The 18836-nt window shown below is 42.4% G+C and overlaps 1 protein-coding gene and 1 long non-coding RNA gene across 3 annotated transcripts in view; one reads left to right on the top strand and one right to left on the bottom strand.

The window, feature by feature from the left end:
• Scyl3 (SCY1 like pseudokinase 3) overlaps nt 1-13167 on the bottom strand; it is a 32884-nt gene extending 19717 nt beyond the window's left edge. For both annotated transcript variants that reach the window (XM_076831909.1, XM_076831908.1), the window contains exons 1-3: nt 13012-13167; nt 9036-9250; nt 1279-1464 (exon numbers count right to left, since the gene is read on the bottom strand). In XM_076831909.1, coding sequence (XP_076688024.1) covers nt 1279-1464; nt 9036-9200 — 351 coding nt within the window. In that variant the 5' untranslated portion in view covers nt 9201-9250; nt 13012-13167. The remainder of the gene's footprint in view (nt 1-1278; nt 1465-9035; nt 9251-13011) is intronic.
• Nucleotides 13168-13581: 414 nt separating this feature from the next.
• On the top strand, nt 13582-16263 carry LOC143379208 (uncharacterized). Its single transcript, XR_013088439.1, has 3 exons — nt 13582-14238; nt 14482-14632; nt 15875-16263. It is a non-coding gene; the product is annotated as an uncharacterized LOC143379208 (long non-coding RNA).
• The last annotated feature ends 2573 nt before the right edge of the window (nt 16264-18836 follow it).

Raw genomic sequence — 18836 nt, 5'->3', positions numbered from 1 at the left:
CTAAAATATATATAAAGAAAAGTTTAGAATAGTATATATGGTATTTTCATTTGAGGAAAAATAAAATAAGCATAAAGATATTTGCTTTATATGCCCAAAGAGTATCTCTGCAATAATACACAAATCACCATAGTAGCTTCTGGAGAGAATTTGCTGAAGGACTGGAGAGGGACTCTCCCTACAGGCAGTCCTACTATCAGCACGCCTTGTTCCAATAAAGATGTTCCTCCCCAGAGAAGCTTAACAATGTTCGGTATCATATGAACTTGTAAACATGCTTTTAAGAGTTATACATCCCACATAATATTTGGAGAGTCTGTCTTCCATAAATAGAAAAAAAATTAAAACATGCATTGAAATGAGTCAAATGCAAATCTCTCTAACCTAAGACTGGTGTTTTTTCATTAAGGAGAACTGCTGAAGATCTGAATGTGTCAGAATGCAAACATCATTAAGGAATTATAGCTCCAGGGCTGGGAAGATGGTTCAATGAGAGCACTTGCCCAGCATGTATGAGGTGAAAACAAACAAATAAGAAATAGTAGCTCAACAAAATTGTCAAGACATAGATCAGAAGTAAACATAGGAACCATAATAATAGTAAACATTACCACAGGCCAGGTAGCCTGGCTACTCCAGTATTAAGAGGCTGTCTCTCAACTGGTCCCACCCAAGTGGGATAGGATGTGTCTAAACTCTGCCTCTAAGAAATGGTCATTTCTTCAAAGTTTAAAATTGCACAAAATTCCTAAAAACAAGTAGGAATTATGGTCTACAGCAACACTAATATTAACTTTTTGTTTTAACAAGCATCAACTGAGCCAGGCACAGTGGCACACACCTCAAATCCCAGCAACTAAAGAGGCTGAGGCAGGAGGGCTGAAGGTTCAAGGCCAGCCTCAGCAACTTAGCAAGACCTGTTTCAAAATCAAATAAAAAGGTCTGGGGATGTTACTCAGTTTCAGAGCACCCCTGAGTTCAATCCCTGGTACCAATGAAAACAAAACACAACCAGGAACCAGCTGAGGCTGTTTTCAGGTAAAGACTTGTCCAAAACTAGGGGGAGACCACGGTAACCTCAAAATAAAATTGTACCAATAACTGCCCAGGGACAGAATGTGCTGCCCATTGCACAGACCACCTGGAGCGTCTCCATCTTGCCCTTTCAATGTGTTCTCTGTCTTACAACTTCCACATATACCATGCTTCACAGCATACTACACACTCATCCCCCAGGCTCCATCAGAGCCCCTGAGCTGGACTGTACAGGTCACTTACTCTGTCGTGAAGGAAGATGAGAGCCAGCAAAACGTCATAGATCCCAGAACAAATCTCTGCAGAAGACAGCCTTTCCAAGGCCACTTCCAGAGGCTGCACTCTCTCAGTGACCAGATGAATGCCATCTGCTTCCACGGTACATGACAGGAATCTCAGAAGGCAGGGGTGACGCAGTGTCTTCAAGTGCTGTAAAACGTAAACAGAAGAGCTGATGGAGCAGCCTCACGCACACGCGGGAAGAGGGAAACCGCACACTCGCCCCTGCAGGTCTCCCCAGCTCCTACCCTTCCCCATAGTTCCACCAAGACAAGAGAGATCTCAGTCTGTTCTCATTCCATTCAATTTATCAACAACTAAATCACCCCACAGACCTGCACTTCCCTTAGGGCAGTGCCGGACCTCTGTGCCCAGATTTCCCAGGAAGTACCGCCACACATTTCCAACCCACTGCCGGAACCCTCACAAGGCAACAGAGGGGCGAAAAGCCTGGAGGACAATGTGTGTGGGACAAGCTTCTGGTTTGGGAGCTCTGGCTCTTCCTGCAGCAGAGGCAGGCATCCCCTGAAGGCAGCGTGACAGAGGTGACAAAGGCTCCGCCAGCAAAGTCCTGCCATCCTTCTGGCCAGAAGAATCAGAGAGGAATCCTGCAGGCTGGAGTGCCAGGAGGCTATCCCTGAACAACAGGCACAGAACAGACCCGAGGTGGTGCAACGAAGTGCTGAGGAGAGAACTGAGATCTGAACTTGCATTCCCAGGAAGGGTGAGAGGGGAGTAGTTCAAAAACCCAAGGCCCAAACCTAAGGGATTAACACCCTGCTGTATCAAATATACCTACATCCTCAGAGTGTCACAACAGAGCCAAGAGTCTATGCAGCACATTTCAGGATGCAACCCAACATTTGTACCCAAAATACAAAGGACTGTGGAAATGCCATGAATTTTTAAGGGAATGAGTGTTAATGAGCCTGAAGATATTAACCAATCTGAAGAACAGAGAGAAAAAAAAGTATCTTCTAAAAAATTATGAGAGCATCAGGAACAAAAAAGTCTAATGCAGATAATTTAACTTCCAAACGAGAGGAAAAATGAATTGGAACATTAAAAAAATAGTAGCTGAAAACATAAATGTGGCCAAATACTTAATTTACAGAGTTAAGAAGTTCAGTGAAGACCATACGGTCTCTTAAAAACGTAAAAACCATCCTGAGCTCAAGTCTGCTGACCCCAGCTGGGCATGGTGGTATACACCTGTATTCCCAGCAACTCCTGAGGCTAAGGCAAGAGGACCACAAGTTTGAGGCTAGCCTCAGCAACCTAATGTCTCAAAATAAAAAACAAGAGGAGGAGCTGGGAATGTGAGTCAGTGGTTAAACGCCCCTGAGTTCAATCCCCAGCACCTAAAAAAAAAAAAAAAAAAAGTTTGCAGACCCTGCCACAGACCATTAACAAATGTGACTCTTTTATAAAACATTTTAATATTGTTCTCACCTTCTTATTTATCATCTATTTAATCCCCTTAAAATATTTAAAGTCTCTTTTAAATTTTTGATTTTTTTATCATACATAAAAGTGACTGCCATTTTTGTGTTCACACTCCTCACCAATAAATAACGTCAGTTAAGTACCTTATAGTTAAGTACCTTATATATGTATACTAGTTGTTGTTGCTGTTTATACTGGGGATTGAAGCCAAGGGCACTTTACCACTAAGCCACATACCTAGTCCTTTATGAGACAGGGTCTCTCTAAGCTGCTGAGGCTGTCTTGAGATCCTCCTGCCTCAGTCTCCCGAGTTTCTGGGATTGTAGATATGTGCCAACATGCCTGGTCTACATACTATGTATTTTTTTCATATTCTACATGAACTACATATACTGTAAAACACAAAACAGAAAGTACCAAAAGACTTAGATATTCCCAGTGCTTTTTTCCACAACTGCAATGTTGCACAATACCTGGAGCAGGAACCCCATTTTGAGAAGTCCTCAGTATGAGATCCTCCCCTCCCTCACCTCTTTCCTTAGCAGAGACAGTAAACACACCTTCCTGACAAGCATAAGCCATTTCTGTGTCTGAACACAGGGGCTGGGTCAATTAAATCTGTAGGGTCTTTCCTTCTCTGGTTGGCCCTTTTACAGCCCCGTTGGGAAAATCCCTATGCATATTTTATGAGAATTACTTGAGTAATTAAAGAGTTCCACAGTCTAATATTCTCACCCCAGGTAATAACTTATCATTTATTTACAGCAAAACTTAAACTGCTGAAATGCTATGATATGACCTTCAAGCTCTGAGGTCTACCCTGTACTAGCCTCAGGTCACAGGGAAGAATCTTGGAAGCCAGTCATTAGATTGGGAGGAGATGGAAAGGAGGATTTCACTGAGAGCATAACCTTCAATTTAACACTAGGTTTCATTTTCACAAATAAGTAGCTGATACTGAATGTTCTAAATACCTCCTTGAAAGGAGGAGGACAGCATCAGAGTCCATAACCCAGTCTTGCTACAATTTTTCTATCAGCTGGCTCAAACCTATTATAAACTTCTTTCACAGAGGAATCTTCTGAGCATGTTGGATTCTCTAATATTTTAATTTTCATTTTATTCATTTATTTTATCTGCGGGGTACTGGGGATTGAACTCAAGGGAACTCAACTACTGAGCTATATCCCAGTTTTTATTTTCTGTTTTAAGCCAGGGTCTCACTAAGTTGCTGAGACTGGCTTCAAACTTGAGAAGCTCATGCCTCAGCCTCCTGAGTTGCTGAGGTTAGAGGTATATGTGCCATTGTGTGCATTTAAAACAATTCACACATATACAAATAGAACATAGCAGACATGCAGATGAGTCAAAATTGGTGCTAGCCAGTTGGTCAAATGAGTGTGGTTAGCTGAAGAGAACATCCTAAGAGTTATGTTTGGAGCTAGTTTGTATGTAAAATCATACACGCGTCTCACTTTTTTTTTTTTTTTTTTTGGTACCAGGGATTGAACTGAGGGTGCTTAGCCACTGAGTCATACTCCCAGCCATTTTGATTTTTTATTTTGAGGCAGGGTCTTACTAAATTGCTGAGGCTGGCTTTGAACTTGTGATCCTCCTGCCTCAGCCTCTCCAGCCACTGGTGTGCACCACCATGCCCAGTCACCACATTTTCATTTTTTTTTTTAAGTACTTTTGTTTTATTTATTTGTTTTGGTGGTGCTGAGAATTGAACTCAGGTCCTCGCATGTGCAAGGTGAGCGCTCCACCACTGAGCCACAACCCCAGCCCCACATTTTCATTTTAAGAATCATTTCAAATAATTTTCAAACCAAACATGAAATATTTCCTTTTTGGCTGCTCAAGATAAATTCTTCATTCAGTTTCGTCTTAGAACTCTGATCACTTTCTTTGATTTCAGGTCCCTTCTTTTGTTCTCCTTTTAGCACTCAGGATAGACACTTGATAGACAATAGGAGCCGCCTGGTTCAGTGTTAACAGGGAATAGTTATTAAGTGTCCAGCTGATTTTCACTTTTGCTTCTGCTATTTTTTTTTTTACCCTAAATACCCCAGAAAAATTCTTGCTCCAAAGTGAGTTCCTGCTTGTTTATAATAAAAGAAAAGAGGAATAAATGATGCACTGCATGATTCTGAACAACACACTTAGCAAGAACCTCATCTGTCATTGCCCTTGAATACAGTCAATATTCTGCAAAACCATGCAGATTCACAGGAAGGACCAGCAGCTAAACAAATCACAATGTTTCTTGGGTCAATCTTCTGCTGCTTCTAAGAACAAGGGGAACAGGCTGCACCTGGGGAGGGCAACTTGGTTATTTTCTCAGTGACCCCAATTGAGCAAATCAATGGCTCTTGTTCTGGTGGAGGTACCGTGTTGAATGTCTTAAATGCATGTGCCCCAAAGTCAGGACTCCAGTTGGATTTATTCCCTGTTCCAGGCGCTCACCTCTGAAGCACACAGCTGAGCAAGGTCACTTACTAATGGATATCAACATTACAACTCCCAACATCTGTGCTATCTGTACTTACCTACGTCCATCCATTAAGAGCTCCTCAGTGTGAGAGTCTAGCCCTGAATATAAACTACTCCTGTTTTCAGGAATCAGTAAAGACCCAACCATCTAGGAAATTAATTCAAGCCTTAGAGGCTTAACTTTCCACTGTTGTTCTGCTCCTGATTTGTTACATCATTTTGAGAACTACATAAAGTTAACTGACTCAATGTTCTTATCTATAGCTTACATCTACCTTCACACTTTAAAACAAGAAAAAAATCTACACTTTCACACCGTTAAATAAACATAACGAAACAGCTAAGATGACTAAACTGGAGAGTAATAATCTTTCAGGAAAAAATACTATTCCTTCTTCCCTAAAGTTGCACATCTGGGACAAAGATGCAGAGACAGTCTGTCTTTGCGTACCATGTCTGAAGGTTAGATCATAAACTAGGAATAAAATTCAGGAAAAATAAAAAATGGATAAAGAATTCGTCTGGGTAGAAATGTGGATGACTACAAGCGTCAGAGGAGAAACAGCAAGAAAGTCAGGTCTGGGAAGTATGATGGGAACCAGGATGTGGCTAATTCTGTCTGATGGCTGCATCATACCTAAGGAACAGGCAAATACGTCTTAAGTTCTGAATGGACACTGAGCAGGAGCCCTGTGAGAACACCAGGCTCTGATCAGGAGAGGGGAAGAGATACCCTCTGTAACTGTTAACTACATGGCAAGTTGGTTTACAATGAATTGGACGTTATAAATAGTGTAAGAAAGGCCTATAAGGGAAAGGGAAAGGGAGAGAGAAAACGTGTCAATGTGAGGAAGAGAACACCTGCCCAATGGCAGACACAGCTGGTCATGCCCACACAGTGCAAGCTCTCCAATACTTCAACAAACCCTTCCACTATGCAGCCAGAGCCCTTCACAGTGTCTCCCAGAACACCAAATCATGTACTTGGATGACAGCTGCATACTTATGCCCAGATATGTGATTCCTGTAGGAAGACTGGGGAGTTGTTTTTACAGCTTGTAATTAGCACAAAGCCTTAACTAAGCACTTTGATTATAACAAACAACCATAACCAAATTCTGACTTACAATTTATCATTCTTAACAGGCTGTTGGTTAGAAATGAGTCATAATCACCAGTAAACAAATCACACTATTAATGACAGCTGAGGAATTCAAGACCAAATGAGATCTTACAGGCCTAAATATTTTCATATTGGTTTGTGACCAGAGCTCTACTTGCATTTCAGTTACATACACCCACAAACACACAATTATATACTTATCTATTTATAACAGTTGACTATCAGTATCATTTTTTGAATTTATAATAATAAAGAAAGAAAAATAATACCAATAATATTTGCCAAGGAAAACACTATCTGCTTAAAAGACTCATCAGAACTTTCAAAGGCAGGATGAAGAACTCAAACACTGGTGAGAGTTGAGATAACTACACTGCTTCAAAATTTCAGATATTGAGGACATCACACTCCTAAAACCTAATATACTGAATGTTATATATGTCTCAAGTACTGTGACCTAGTTTGTGGGATAATCAGAAGTAGAATTCTGACAATGTAAATTCCTTATCACTTTGTTGCCATTTCAAATTTCCATGATTCAAGTTTGAGTTTCAAAGCTACAGAATGGCTGACACATTACGAGTAGATCTTCGGTTTTTTCCCTTTAAAAATTTTATGATCTGGGGCTAGGGTTGGGGGTCAGTGGTAGCACACTTGCCTGGCATGTGTGAGGCACTAGTTAGATTCTCAGCAGCGCATATAAATAAAGAAAATAAAGATCTATAGAAAACTAAAATATATATATATTTAAAAAAATTTATGTTCTGGTTTATTTGACTTTCAGGGTATATGCCGGATATGATTTTTAAAAATCATATAGTCTGAAGGAAAAAACTAACAAATATTATAAATTATAAATTCTAGTATCTGACTGGATATGGTCAATTAAGTTATTTAAAAAAAATAAAAAACAGCTGGGTGCTGCGGCACACACCTGTAATCCCAGCAACTCAGGAGGCTGAGGCAGGAGGAGGGCAAGTTGGAGACAAGCCTGGGCAAACTAGTGAGATCCTGTTCCAAAACAAAAAATAAAAAAGGCTGGGGATGTAGCTGAGTGACAGAGCACCCATGGGTTCAATTCCCAGTACTGGATTGGGGGGTGGAGGGGGGGATAATCTCATTAGAATAAAACACAAGAGGTATGTTAGACATTAACCAATTATTATCTTTTTAAATTGTCTCTTTTGCAAAATTACAATCAAAAAAATTATTAACAATTCTCAGATGGGATAGATAAAAGAGAAAAAAGTGGCTTTACCAAAAGGCAAAATTACCCAGCAAAAGAACTAGCTATACTTTTTAACCACATAATATTACAAGAAAATGTATTCTAGGCTAGGGGTGTAGCCCGGGGATGGAGCACTGGCCTAGCCTGTGTGAGGCCCTGGGTTTAATCCCAGCATAGCATGCATGTGTGAATGAAGAAATACACGAGTAAATGAGGGAATGAAGACTGTTACACATGTCTTTTTCCTAGGGAACTATCTTATAACTGTTAATTTCACACTTAACCTAAGACACAAAATCAAATAATTATTATGACCAATAAAATGCCAAAATTATATTACTAATACAACCTTTTATAACCATTAAAAAAATAAAAATCATTTAAAGAACTATATAAAATAGGTATCAATGTTTCACATCAATTGATATCAAAAAGTGACTCATGGTAATACAGATCATAATTCTTACAGAGTAAAGATATTAAACTCAACTTGAAAGTACTCCTGACATATTAAACACTCAAGAATTAATTAAAGAATACCACTGTATTTTTTCTTTTATAAACTTCTAAAGATAAAATGAATGTCTGCCAAAGGGCAAGGAAATATCAACTAACACCTTTCTTTTCTCTAATTATGAAAGACTTGAGATTATTTTATTTCATTAAATGATATTCCAATCCAAGGTAGAATTGTTTCTTATATCTCTTTTTCTTCTTTTTTTGGTGGTACTGGAGATTGAACCCAGAGCCTTGTGCATGTGAGGCAAGTCCTCTACCACTGAGCTACAACCCCAGCCCTAGAACTGTTTCCTGTAAGACGTGAGGGCCCCTGACAGTGCTGAGACAGCATGCTAGTGCACTGGCCCCTCAGCTGGGAGCAGCTCTGACTAGGTATAAACAAGAACCTTCTTCCTAAGGAGGAAACTAAAGCCTCCAGAGTTAGCAACCTGTCCAAGGTCCCTCAGCAAGAACTAGAGCCGAGGGCCAACATTCTTTCTGTCCAAACACACCAGTGTAAAACTCTTTCTGGGTCATCACAATGTCTCAGGAAAAGAAAAACATGACAAAGTTCCTAAAATATTTTATTTTCAAGCTCCTCATCAACAAACTAATTAATATGACAATGCTTACAGCATTTTTGCTAAACTAGATTAATTCCCTCTTAGATAAGCCATGAAAAATCATTTTCTTTTCTCATTAAAAAAATTCGCTATGATGACAGAAACCACTGCAAGGAGTTTTATGGGGTTTGGGTTCACTTATGGTATCTGTTGGAAATAAACCCACAAAATAAGGATAACTATGTTGATACAGACCATCAACGATATTATTCCTTATGCCTTACCTCCTTTAATCTCTATTAATTTCATTTTTAAAAAACAGAACACAAGATAGTAGAAAGCACTATCAAGCCATCACCTATTAAGGTACCTTGGCAGCTTTATTAACTTTGTCTTCATTTTCTCTTTTATATACAAAAACTGAAGCAAATTTGCCATCTTGCAGCACAGCAGGATAAACAGCAAGTCCAGAGGGCAAAGTAAATGGTGGCTCTTTCAGCGTATAGCTCTTTAAAGCACTGTTCTCTGATCCCATCCCTTAGGCAGCAAGGCCGTACTGCAGCTCCTTTTCAAAGCCAAAGGGACCTAAAAGAAGACAAAACAATTGCAAACATGAATTCTATCTGCAATGGGAGCAGAGCTGTTCAAGGTCTCCAGAAACAGCCAAACTGTTTCTGCAACCTTGTAACTAACACATTTGACAACAGAAATGGTTAACTGCTCAGCAAGTTATCAACAATGCTTGTTAATGAACACCTAACAAATCCAGAGAAAATGTACATCACCTACCAGTTACATGCAATTATCGTACTCACCCAAACCCCACGTCATACAGGAACTTTCAGTTACTTAGAAAAGCAACCAAAAAATAAAACAAGGTAACTCATATTTCTAATCAACCTACAATCCTGCCTCACAAAGGAAATGTTGTAAAACTTGGTTATTCAAAAACAATAGAACTTCTGTATGTCTAATATGTAACTACAAAGGAAAACAAAATACAAAGCATTAACAGTACATCATAGAAACAAGGAAAAGATCAAAAGAGCAGTAGAATAATGGGAAAGAAAACATAACTCATTGAAGAAATACAAAATTACAATAAAGAAAAAGTACAGTCTCAAAACTCTTTAAAGTTATTGCTAAAAAAGGGAGAAACGGCAAAATGTATAATCACAAGCTAAAACACACACATAAAATTCTTGAAAATGCAAACTGCTTCATCACAGAAAACAGGTAAGTGGTTGCCTAGAGAGGGTCACAGAGGAACAAAGGTGTGTGAGGAAACTTGTGGGGGGTAGATATATTCAGTATTTTGATTATAAACATACCGAAGGGTGATTACAAATGTCAAAACTTATAAAATCGTGTTATGTTCAGTCTCTTCTATATGATTATACTTCAATACAATTTCTTTAAAATACAAACATACATACATGCATACACAAACACAAGAGACCTCCCAAATCTTCTACAATATGAACATGTCATTCTTTACAACAGAGATACAAATTCACGGAGTTGCAAGAGGTACCAGGAATGCAGCAGGGATGGTGGAGCAGCAAAGGGCCTACTATGTGCACACTGGCAACTACTGTGAGAAGTTGGCATTCTGAAGGCAATAGCTGTCACAAAGCTCAGCTCAACCACTTATGATGAGAAACTGAGAATCAGATATTTTGGGGGGAATTTCAATATTATTCAATGTTGCTCAAAAAAAAATTTTTTTTTAAACCTGTGTAGGCCAAACAACAAATGTCTGGAATATTTGTCGAATCAGTTTTTAGTTCTGGCTTTACCATAATATGAAAAAATTTAAAAATAAAAGAATTCTAATTCTAGTCAAATGGCAAGCAAATTGCTAGTTCTAAATAGCACAGCCAAAAATTCCACATAGATAGTAAATATTTCTGTTAAAAATCTATAATTTGGGGGAACATGTAAACCAAATAATGATTATACATAGACTCTACCTGGATTTTTCTTCTACCTTGCTGAGGTTCATCCAACAATTTCTAGGTTATCCATGTAATGCTCTATAAACATATCGACCACAGAACCTGAAGTGCCTACAGACCCACATACACTATTATATAAGAATCACAGTAAGTACAAGGACTAAACCTATCTAAATTAAACATTCAAAATCCAAGTATGTTTCTGAATGTCAGAACTAATTCTGCTTTGAAATAAATCCACTGACCTAACAACTTATCCTAAGAACAAGAAGTAAAAAAAATGCTAAAAATGCCATACCTCAACCACAGGCGACAGTCACCTGTCTACTAGGATGACAGGTACAAGAGAGAAGTGAGGTAAATTCTGCTATTACGGAGATGTGGGGGTGCTGCTCAGGTGTGACCACCTCCTACAGAATAGGGAAGGCTGAGCTGGACACTAGGTTCCTACACCCTCCCCTTTTCTGGGCACAGTTAATGGGTGAAGTGGCAACTATGGCCAAAGGGCAGTCAATTTACAGATGAGCCTTCTGTAGGACCCAGGCCTGAATGAAGAGATGAAGTGGTCAGATCACTATCTCCCCCAAGAATCTGAACTTAAAGAGAGCTTTCTATCTAAGAGTAGCATAGCTAAGGGTGAAGGATGCCATGAGGTGGGCTGGGACTGGGGCAAGCCAAGGCCACCTGAAAGCAGAAACTTGGCAAGGACAGAAGTAGTTGGTTGGCAGCAGGACTACAAAAACTGGAGAAGAGCATGGTCATGTTTTAGGGGCACTTAGCATACTCCAGCTCAAGGCTACAGGACCCCAGTTTCAAGTTCACTTCCCTCACTGCCCAACTGATACCTCAATCAGCTCCATTCCCTGAAGTAGCCCACGTGGGTCCGGGTTCTTTGAAACCAACTGCCATTTCATAAGAAGAAAACTCTACTTCTCTTTAAAATGCTGCCTGAAAAACTAATTAAACTAGAGAAAGGTTACAGAAGTGCCACTTTGAAACTGTTTATCTGAAGCGAACACAACTGCCTTCTCTCAGCCAAAAAATTTAGCTTTTCAACCTCAATACACAATAAAGGAAAAACTGAGAATAAGGAACTGCAAGTAAATCAATGTCCTCTTGGCAGAAAATCATGCTGGTTAATATTAGTCCCCAAAAGAGATAGGATGATTACCACGATTCAGGGCTTTACATTTATTAAACCTTGATTTAATATCATGAATACCACTATAATTGATTAAAATTATTAAAGTGTTAAAGAAGAGATTCAAACCAGCAATTTTTCATAGCCATGTGTTTTAGGTCCAAGACCCTAAGAAACATCACTTGCAAGTTAAAAGAGGGTGCACTAATTTCTCGAGGAACTTGAGAGAAAATCTGCCATTTTACTGTTCTGAAAGCATGAGTAATAATGACAAATACCATCAGTGTCAGACGGACAGTGTAGCAGATAAAGCCTACATACAATTCAAACCGACCACTGCCATCTGAGAATGGCTTGAAGAAGTAATTCTAACTCTTGACACGACTTGTCCAAAGAGGCACAGGTACTACTACTATAAATACCTTTAAAAATAATTCAGCTAATATCAACTTACTGAAAGTAAGATAAATAACACGTGGATTCCCAAAATGATTTTTTTCTTGTTTGCAGGAAAAACACAAAATACTGCCTGTTAGCTTTGAGATTAAAAGACATGAGAAGGTAGAAAAGGATATCCTAACACCACATGACAGATATTTTGCAAAATTTGTCATCTCCACTCTGCGCTAAAAGGTGGGGTCTCCGGTCTGACTTGCCCATCCGTCATCTTCCCAGTGAAGCCCTGCTTGCCCGTCTTCCTCCTCTGGCTGGCTGGGGCAGCACTTAGGTTTCCGGATGGCCACCTGTGGATCGTGGAAGCCCTCCTCCAGGTCACTGGGCAGCTCCTACACCCCACCCAGAAACCGGCTTCCTCCGGGGAACATTTCTCTCCAGGTCCTTCCCAGCAACTAACCGAGGTCATCCAGGTCCCAGATGCCGGAGCTTAAAGGTGGCAATGACAATGGCTCGCAGCGAGTGCCGGGCACGCAGCACCGCCTGGCACCGCGGCCCCCGCCTCCGGGCCGGACCTGTTGCAGGCGCGCTCCCGGCACTCACACGCCATTAGCGCCCAGTTCGGGGGACCCAGGGCCAGCCCCAGCCGGAGCGCCCCGGCGGAGGCGCAGGCGGGCCTCACACCCGCGGGACGCGGCTCCGGAGACCGGCGGCGCCACCTCCTCACCTCGGGGAAGCCTCGACTCCGCTCCAGCACGGAGCCACTGCCGCCGCCCGCCCGGGGCTCCGTCCCGGCCTGCCCTCCGCGCCGCGCCCCGGCGACGGCAGCTCCACCCGGCCAGGCTCCCGCTTACCTGCGGAGGGCGGCGGGGAGGAGGCGCAGGGCCCCGGCTCCGACCCTTCGCTGCTGCTGACACCAACCGCCCTCGCTCCCCGTGCGGCCGCGGCCCCCACGCCACAACCTTCCGGGGTCGGGTCTCTCGGACACCACAGAGACGGGCCCGGAAACGGCCCGAATGCCAGCCTTCGCCCCCCCCACCCGACGCCACCACTGAGGCGAACGAACCCGGAACCGAGGTAGAGCGCCGCACAGGTGACTCTCAGGCCGCTGCCATCTTGAGTGTGGGCGCCAGGACGGCCCTACGTTTCAATCACGGCCCTCCGCAGCTAAGTTGGTTATATCACATGGAGATATCACCTCTATCACGTTTTGGATTCAATGGACGTTTGTCTTGATTTAAAATTTTAGTTTCTTAACCGTACACTTTAAATTTCTTTTCCGCCCGAACCCAAAATGGCCGCCGGTGGCCTCCAACAGATCAAGTAGCGAGGGGCGGGGCGGAGAAAAGGAGCGTGGAGCGGGGCGGGAACCTTCGGAAGGCGACGCCCCGCCCCGCGCCACCGATTGGCTGCGTTACGTGGGGCTTTCGCGGACCGCGCGGAGGCTGTCAGAGGTCCCGGGACCCGGCCGGAGTCAGAGACTGGCAGACCAGGGTCGCAGGATTTCGGAAAGGAGACCCGGGAGAAGCGGTAGTGCTGTTCCTGACGTTAGCGGTGCCTGCTTAGGGTGTTAGGAGAACGAGGTGGGCTCACGTAGTGGTTGTGAAACTGCGTGGCACCAACTTCGCCACCAGTGGCGGTCGGCGCGGCTACGGCTTGACGGCCCGGCCCGAGTTATTTCGAGTGTAGGACTTTCACATCCCCGCTGGCCGGTAGCAGTAGCTGGAAAGATTTGCGATGGATAAGAAAGGACTGCATGATGTCTTCAGGTCAAAGGGAAACAAATAGCGAATTCTGTCCCCTGTCCAGAAGTAACCTTAAATAAGTACAGGGCTGGGGTGTGGCTCAGTGGCAGAGCTTGCCTAGCACGTGGGAGGCACTGAGTTCGACCCTCAGCACCGGATCCAAATAAATAAATAAAATGAAGATATTGTCTTCATCTATGACTAAAATATTTTTTTTTAAAATTAAATATTTATTAAATAAGTATTTATGAGGAGATGAGCACAAACAAGTAATCCACCCCATGAGCTTGATGAAGTCCAGACTGTACTAAGAGCGCTGTCCTCTGGAAGTAGAAGGTAAGCTACATAATTTTTAAATGTTATAGTAGCAACCGTAAAAACAGTCGAAAGAATGAAAATGATTTTGATATTATATTTCAACTCAAGGTAGCCAAAAGATTGTTACTTAAACATACTCAATGTAAACTTTATTTCTGTCCTGGGTTTAGAACCCAGGTCTTCCAGAGTGCAAGACCTCTCTGCCACTGAGTTACACCCCCAGCCCAACATCAATAATTATTAATGAGATGTTTATTCAAGGTAAAACAGACTGAGTTGGGGGCCCCCCTCTGAATTAAGAGGAACTTCCTCCTATGAAGATGGAAAGCCAAAAGCTGACCTCACCCTGTGGCCAAGAATCTGGGAGCAGAGCATTCCTCTGGCCTAACACAGGTTAACTAAATCCCACCAGGTACATCCCTTATCTTTCAACTCACTTCACTGCTGCCCCTCCCTTCTCCCCTGCCTCTTCTCCTTTAAAGTTCTGCTCACCTTTAGGGATTTTTGAAGATGGAATGTTTGAAAGGGTTGTTTCTTCTGTCTTCCTTCAAAGCAGGCTTTGAATAAAACCATTTTTCCTATCAACTTGACCCCTGTTTCTGGACCAGTGAGCACTACAGTCTACTCTCTTTCCCTGCAGGGTGTCATTAGAGCTACTTAGTAACAATAGGTTGTTGGTACTGTCTTCAAACGGAAATGTATTTTTTTGCAACCTGAACTAGCCACATTGTAATGCTCTTAGTCACACATGGCTAGGGAATACAGTATTGAGTGCAGCTATAGACAGTATGACCACCATTTTGCACCAGAATGTTGAGAAACAAAAATACAGTGTGGGATCCTTCTACATTATAGTCAAAAGGAGCAACTGCAAAACAGAAACCGTCCAGATAAGTGGTAAAGCCAGGACCATTAGGGCCAAGCCTCAGGCAGCCTCTTGAAGTATTCTGGGCTCCTTAAATTTTTACACCTGGTTTATTCAAAAAAGTAGAGCAATCTCTAAAACATTTTGGACAATTCACCTATCTTGCATATATTTGAGCCCATCTCTAATTTTCATCATGATAAATAACAGGTTGTTTGTTATTTTGCCATTTTAAAAGTAAAAACTCTGAAACCATGATAATAACCAAAACATCTGGTGTCTCCAGAGATCAAGGTGGCTAAAGTATATGTGGCTCCGTCTCTGGAATGTGTTCATTTGGTATGATGCTGGCTGACTACCCAGGAGGGTGGATTCCTAATAACAGTGCCCACTGCTCCTGGGGTGTAGTTCTGTGAGCTAACCCACATAGAATAGTACACCATCCATGCAGAAGTAACTTAGGCTGTCCATCAGAAGTATCCTGTGAAAGGCACATTGTAAGCATCCATAATCAAATCCCATGAACCCCCATCAGGGCAGAGCTAGAGTATATAGCTACTCCCAGAGAAAGACCTAAAAAAAGCCAAATTATAGAACATACATGGTATAGGGTTACCAGCTCCAAACGACCATCTCACTCTCCTCCCACTTCTCCACTGTTCACCTTCATTATAGGGGTTAAGAAAACAAAATGATCTCTTTCTAAGCCTCCTTTGCAGTGGGGTGGTTACAAGTCTGGCTGGTGATACAAGGTTAAGAAGGACTTAGCCTCTTTGCTTTTGCCTGCAGATATCCGACCAGTGGCTGAGCACTGGATTAAAGACTTGCGTCCCTGCCTCCATTCTGCATGCATCTTCTTTTCTCCAGAGTCACCTTGGATTCCAGGAACAAGGACTTGATAGGATAAGCCTGTTGTGATTACCCCCAGGCAACAGCAACTTTCTCATCCTGAACAAGGCCTGCCTCACCTGATCCTGAGATCACCAGGGACAGACCACACCTGAGCAAGGCCACCTGCTTTGGAAGCTGTGACAGCCTTAGCTGTGCAAATCCAGACGCTTGCCCTCATTCCCCTTTCTATAAACCTCAAAGTCATTGTCAGCCCCTGGAGGACAGGGCTGAGGTCCTCTTGTCTTTAATTGCAATCTATAGGATTAAAGTTCCCTTCATGCTTGTCACCATTATGTTTCCTGTTTGCTTTTTGAGGCTAGTGGCCCTAGTTGATTTACTGCATTTTTGGAGTCAGGCCTCTGGCTTAGGACTCCAGTAACAATGGCAGCATCCATTAGGTTTAGGGCAGTGCACTAGGGAAAGCTTTGCCTTCCTGATAAAGGAAGGGAATGTGGGTGACATGATGGCAGCTACCCAAGCACCATGGGACAATAAGCAAACAAGAAAAGGAGGTGCAGGTGAGAGACAGGAGGAGTGGGATTCTCTTGATGCATATCATACTGTCCCGAGAGTTCATCATTATATTTTTTTTCATTTTGAGGGGAGGTCGAAATAAGTCCCATCACCAACACATGATTCTTCTGCAGCAGTAGAGCTCCTGATATGCTCGAATTCGGGAGCCCCAAAAGACCATTAGAGACCAAGATCGATGTAAGCAGCAAAGAGGTGTTTATTGCGAGCTAGCTTGGTCCTCCATGCGCACACAGCAACTGGTGACGCTGAGAGGCCTCAAGCCCAGGGTTTGCAGCAGTTTTATACACTCTTTAGGGAAGGCAGGGACTTCACATACATCATAGTATCTCCTAGCAAATCATCACACACCTCGGGAAAATCAAACAACTCTTAACATTGATTAGTACATTCACTGGTGGGAACAAGTTGGGTAGGGGTGATTGGTTAGTGCAAGAGGGGGATTCGTGGGCTGGGGATGTGGCTCAAGTGGTAACGCGCTTGCCTGGCATGCACGGGGTGCAGGTTCGATCCTCAGCACCACATAAAAATAAAATAAAGATGTTGTGTCCACCAAAAACTGAAAAATAAATATTTTTAAAAAATTCTCTCTCTCTCTCTTAAAAAAAAAAAAGAGGGGGATTCATTTGAACTGATTGGTTTAAACCACGAGGGGTATAAATGCTGAACTACATGGTTTCCCAACATGTTATCAACCACCATAAACTACTGGGAGGGTCATCTGGCATCCCAGTTATTTTCCCTGCTTCATGCTGATTGGTGGTCGCTAGGGGGTTGTTATGGGTCCTCACTGTTGAGGGCCACAGCTGAATCGGGATGACACCTGGCATTTTGCCAGAAGTAATGGTTGAGAGGCCAGCCATTAAGATGATGCTGGATTGATTCAATTGTATATAGACCCCTGCTGTCCACCTCAGGCACCCGCTACTTTGGAGTTCTCACGAGATTTCCTGGGGAGTTCACATTGATTGGTGAAGTTCCAGTGGAGGGAGTTCTGGTTGGTGTGGTGTGCCAGAGAAGGGCCACGTGGGTGGTGTTCGGGAGAGTTCCCCGGGAGAGTGCGTGGAGTGCTGTTGGAGTTCAGGCAATAAAGTTTCCTGTTTGAACATAAAAGTGCTTTGTGGCAACTCAGTGATTTGTGCTCAGCCAGACTGCGGCATTTGGTGGCCTGTACGGGGAACGCCTGAAGCTTGGGGGTAAGTGAAATTGCTCACCCCTGAAGGAGAGCAAAAGAATGGGTGACCATTTCAAAAAACAATGTGCTCTTGTTTTGATTTGTTTTGTTTTTGTTTCAAGCTGCCTGTCCCTAGAACTTTCTCAGGCAAACTGGGAAAAATGGTTGGCTCAAGGTTTGAAGTTGTTCGACCCTGAGGAAGAGATAGAGATAGACCATGAAAATACATTTCAAGAAAATAGGAAAATTGATACAACGATTTTTTTGTTCCATTTTTGTTTCATTCTGTTTCGGTTTTGTTTTGTGTTATCTTGTTGGGTTGCGTTATCTTTATAGTAGATTAGAAATTATTAAAAAACAAACCGAAAGAGTGTTAAGTAAATTGTTAGAGGTTCAGACTATGGAGGAAGACATTTTAGATGAAGTAAAAGAGAAGGTCTCTCAAGCTAGTCAGACAGAGGAAGAAAATTTAAAGGAGGAAGGACTATCAGGGGAAAAGTTACAACAGGAGGCTGCTACTAATACCTTTCTATCTCCAGAGGGTGTAAGTGTCCAACCAACAGCTCCACCTATAGAGACAACATATGCTGGGGGGCCCCCAACCCCTGTAGTTGATAGATGGGATCCTGAGACAGGACCTCAAAGATTAGCATGCCCTGTACTTGAGCAGGCAGGAGGGCAGCAAATTTACCATGCTTTAGATTTCAAAACAGTGAAGCAGTTAAAGGAGACTGTAACAACCTATGGTCCCCAAGCACCCTTCACTGTAAGCATGGTCAAATCCATTACCAACTTGGACATGATGCCAGCAGATTGGGCTAGTATGTGTAAAGCTGTGCTAAATGGAGGGCAATATTTGTTATGGAAGGTTGCCAATGAGGAATTTTGCATGGAGACGGCTAGGCGATATGCAGCAGCCAGTTATCCTCAGAGAAATCTAGATATGTTGTTAGGAAAAGGACCTTATGAGGATTAGCAGCAACAAATTAGATATGATCCTGCTACATACTCACAAATTGCTGCAGATACAGTTAGGGCATGGAAGACTTTACAAGGACCTGGAGATTTACAAGGTCAATTATCTAAGGTAAAACAGGGAGCTAATGAACCTTATGCTGAATTTGTAGATAGGCTTATTCAAACAGCTACCAGAGT

The sequence above is a fragment of the Callospermophilus lateralis genome, chromosome 13, assembly GCF_048772815.1.
Source record: "Callospermophilus lateralis isolate mCalLat2 chromosome 13, mCalLat2.hap1, whole genome shotgun sequence".
NCBI classification, from domain to species: domain Eukaryota; kingdom Metazoa; phylum Chordata; class Mammalia; order Rodentia; family Sciuridae; genus Callospermophilus; species Callospermophilus lateralis.
Note: the sequence above shows the minus strand (reverse complement) of the source record. Positions and strands in the feature narration are given on the sequence as shown.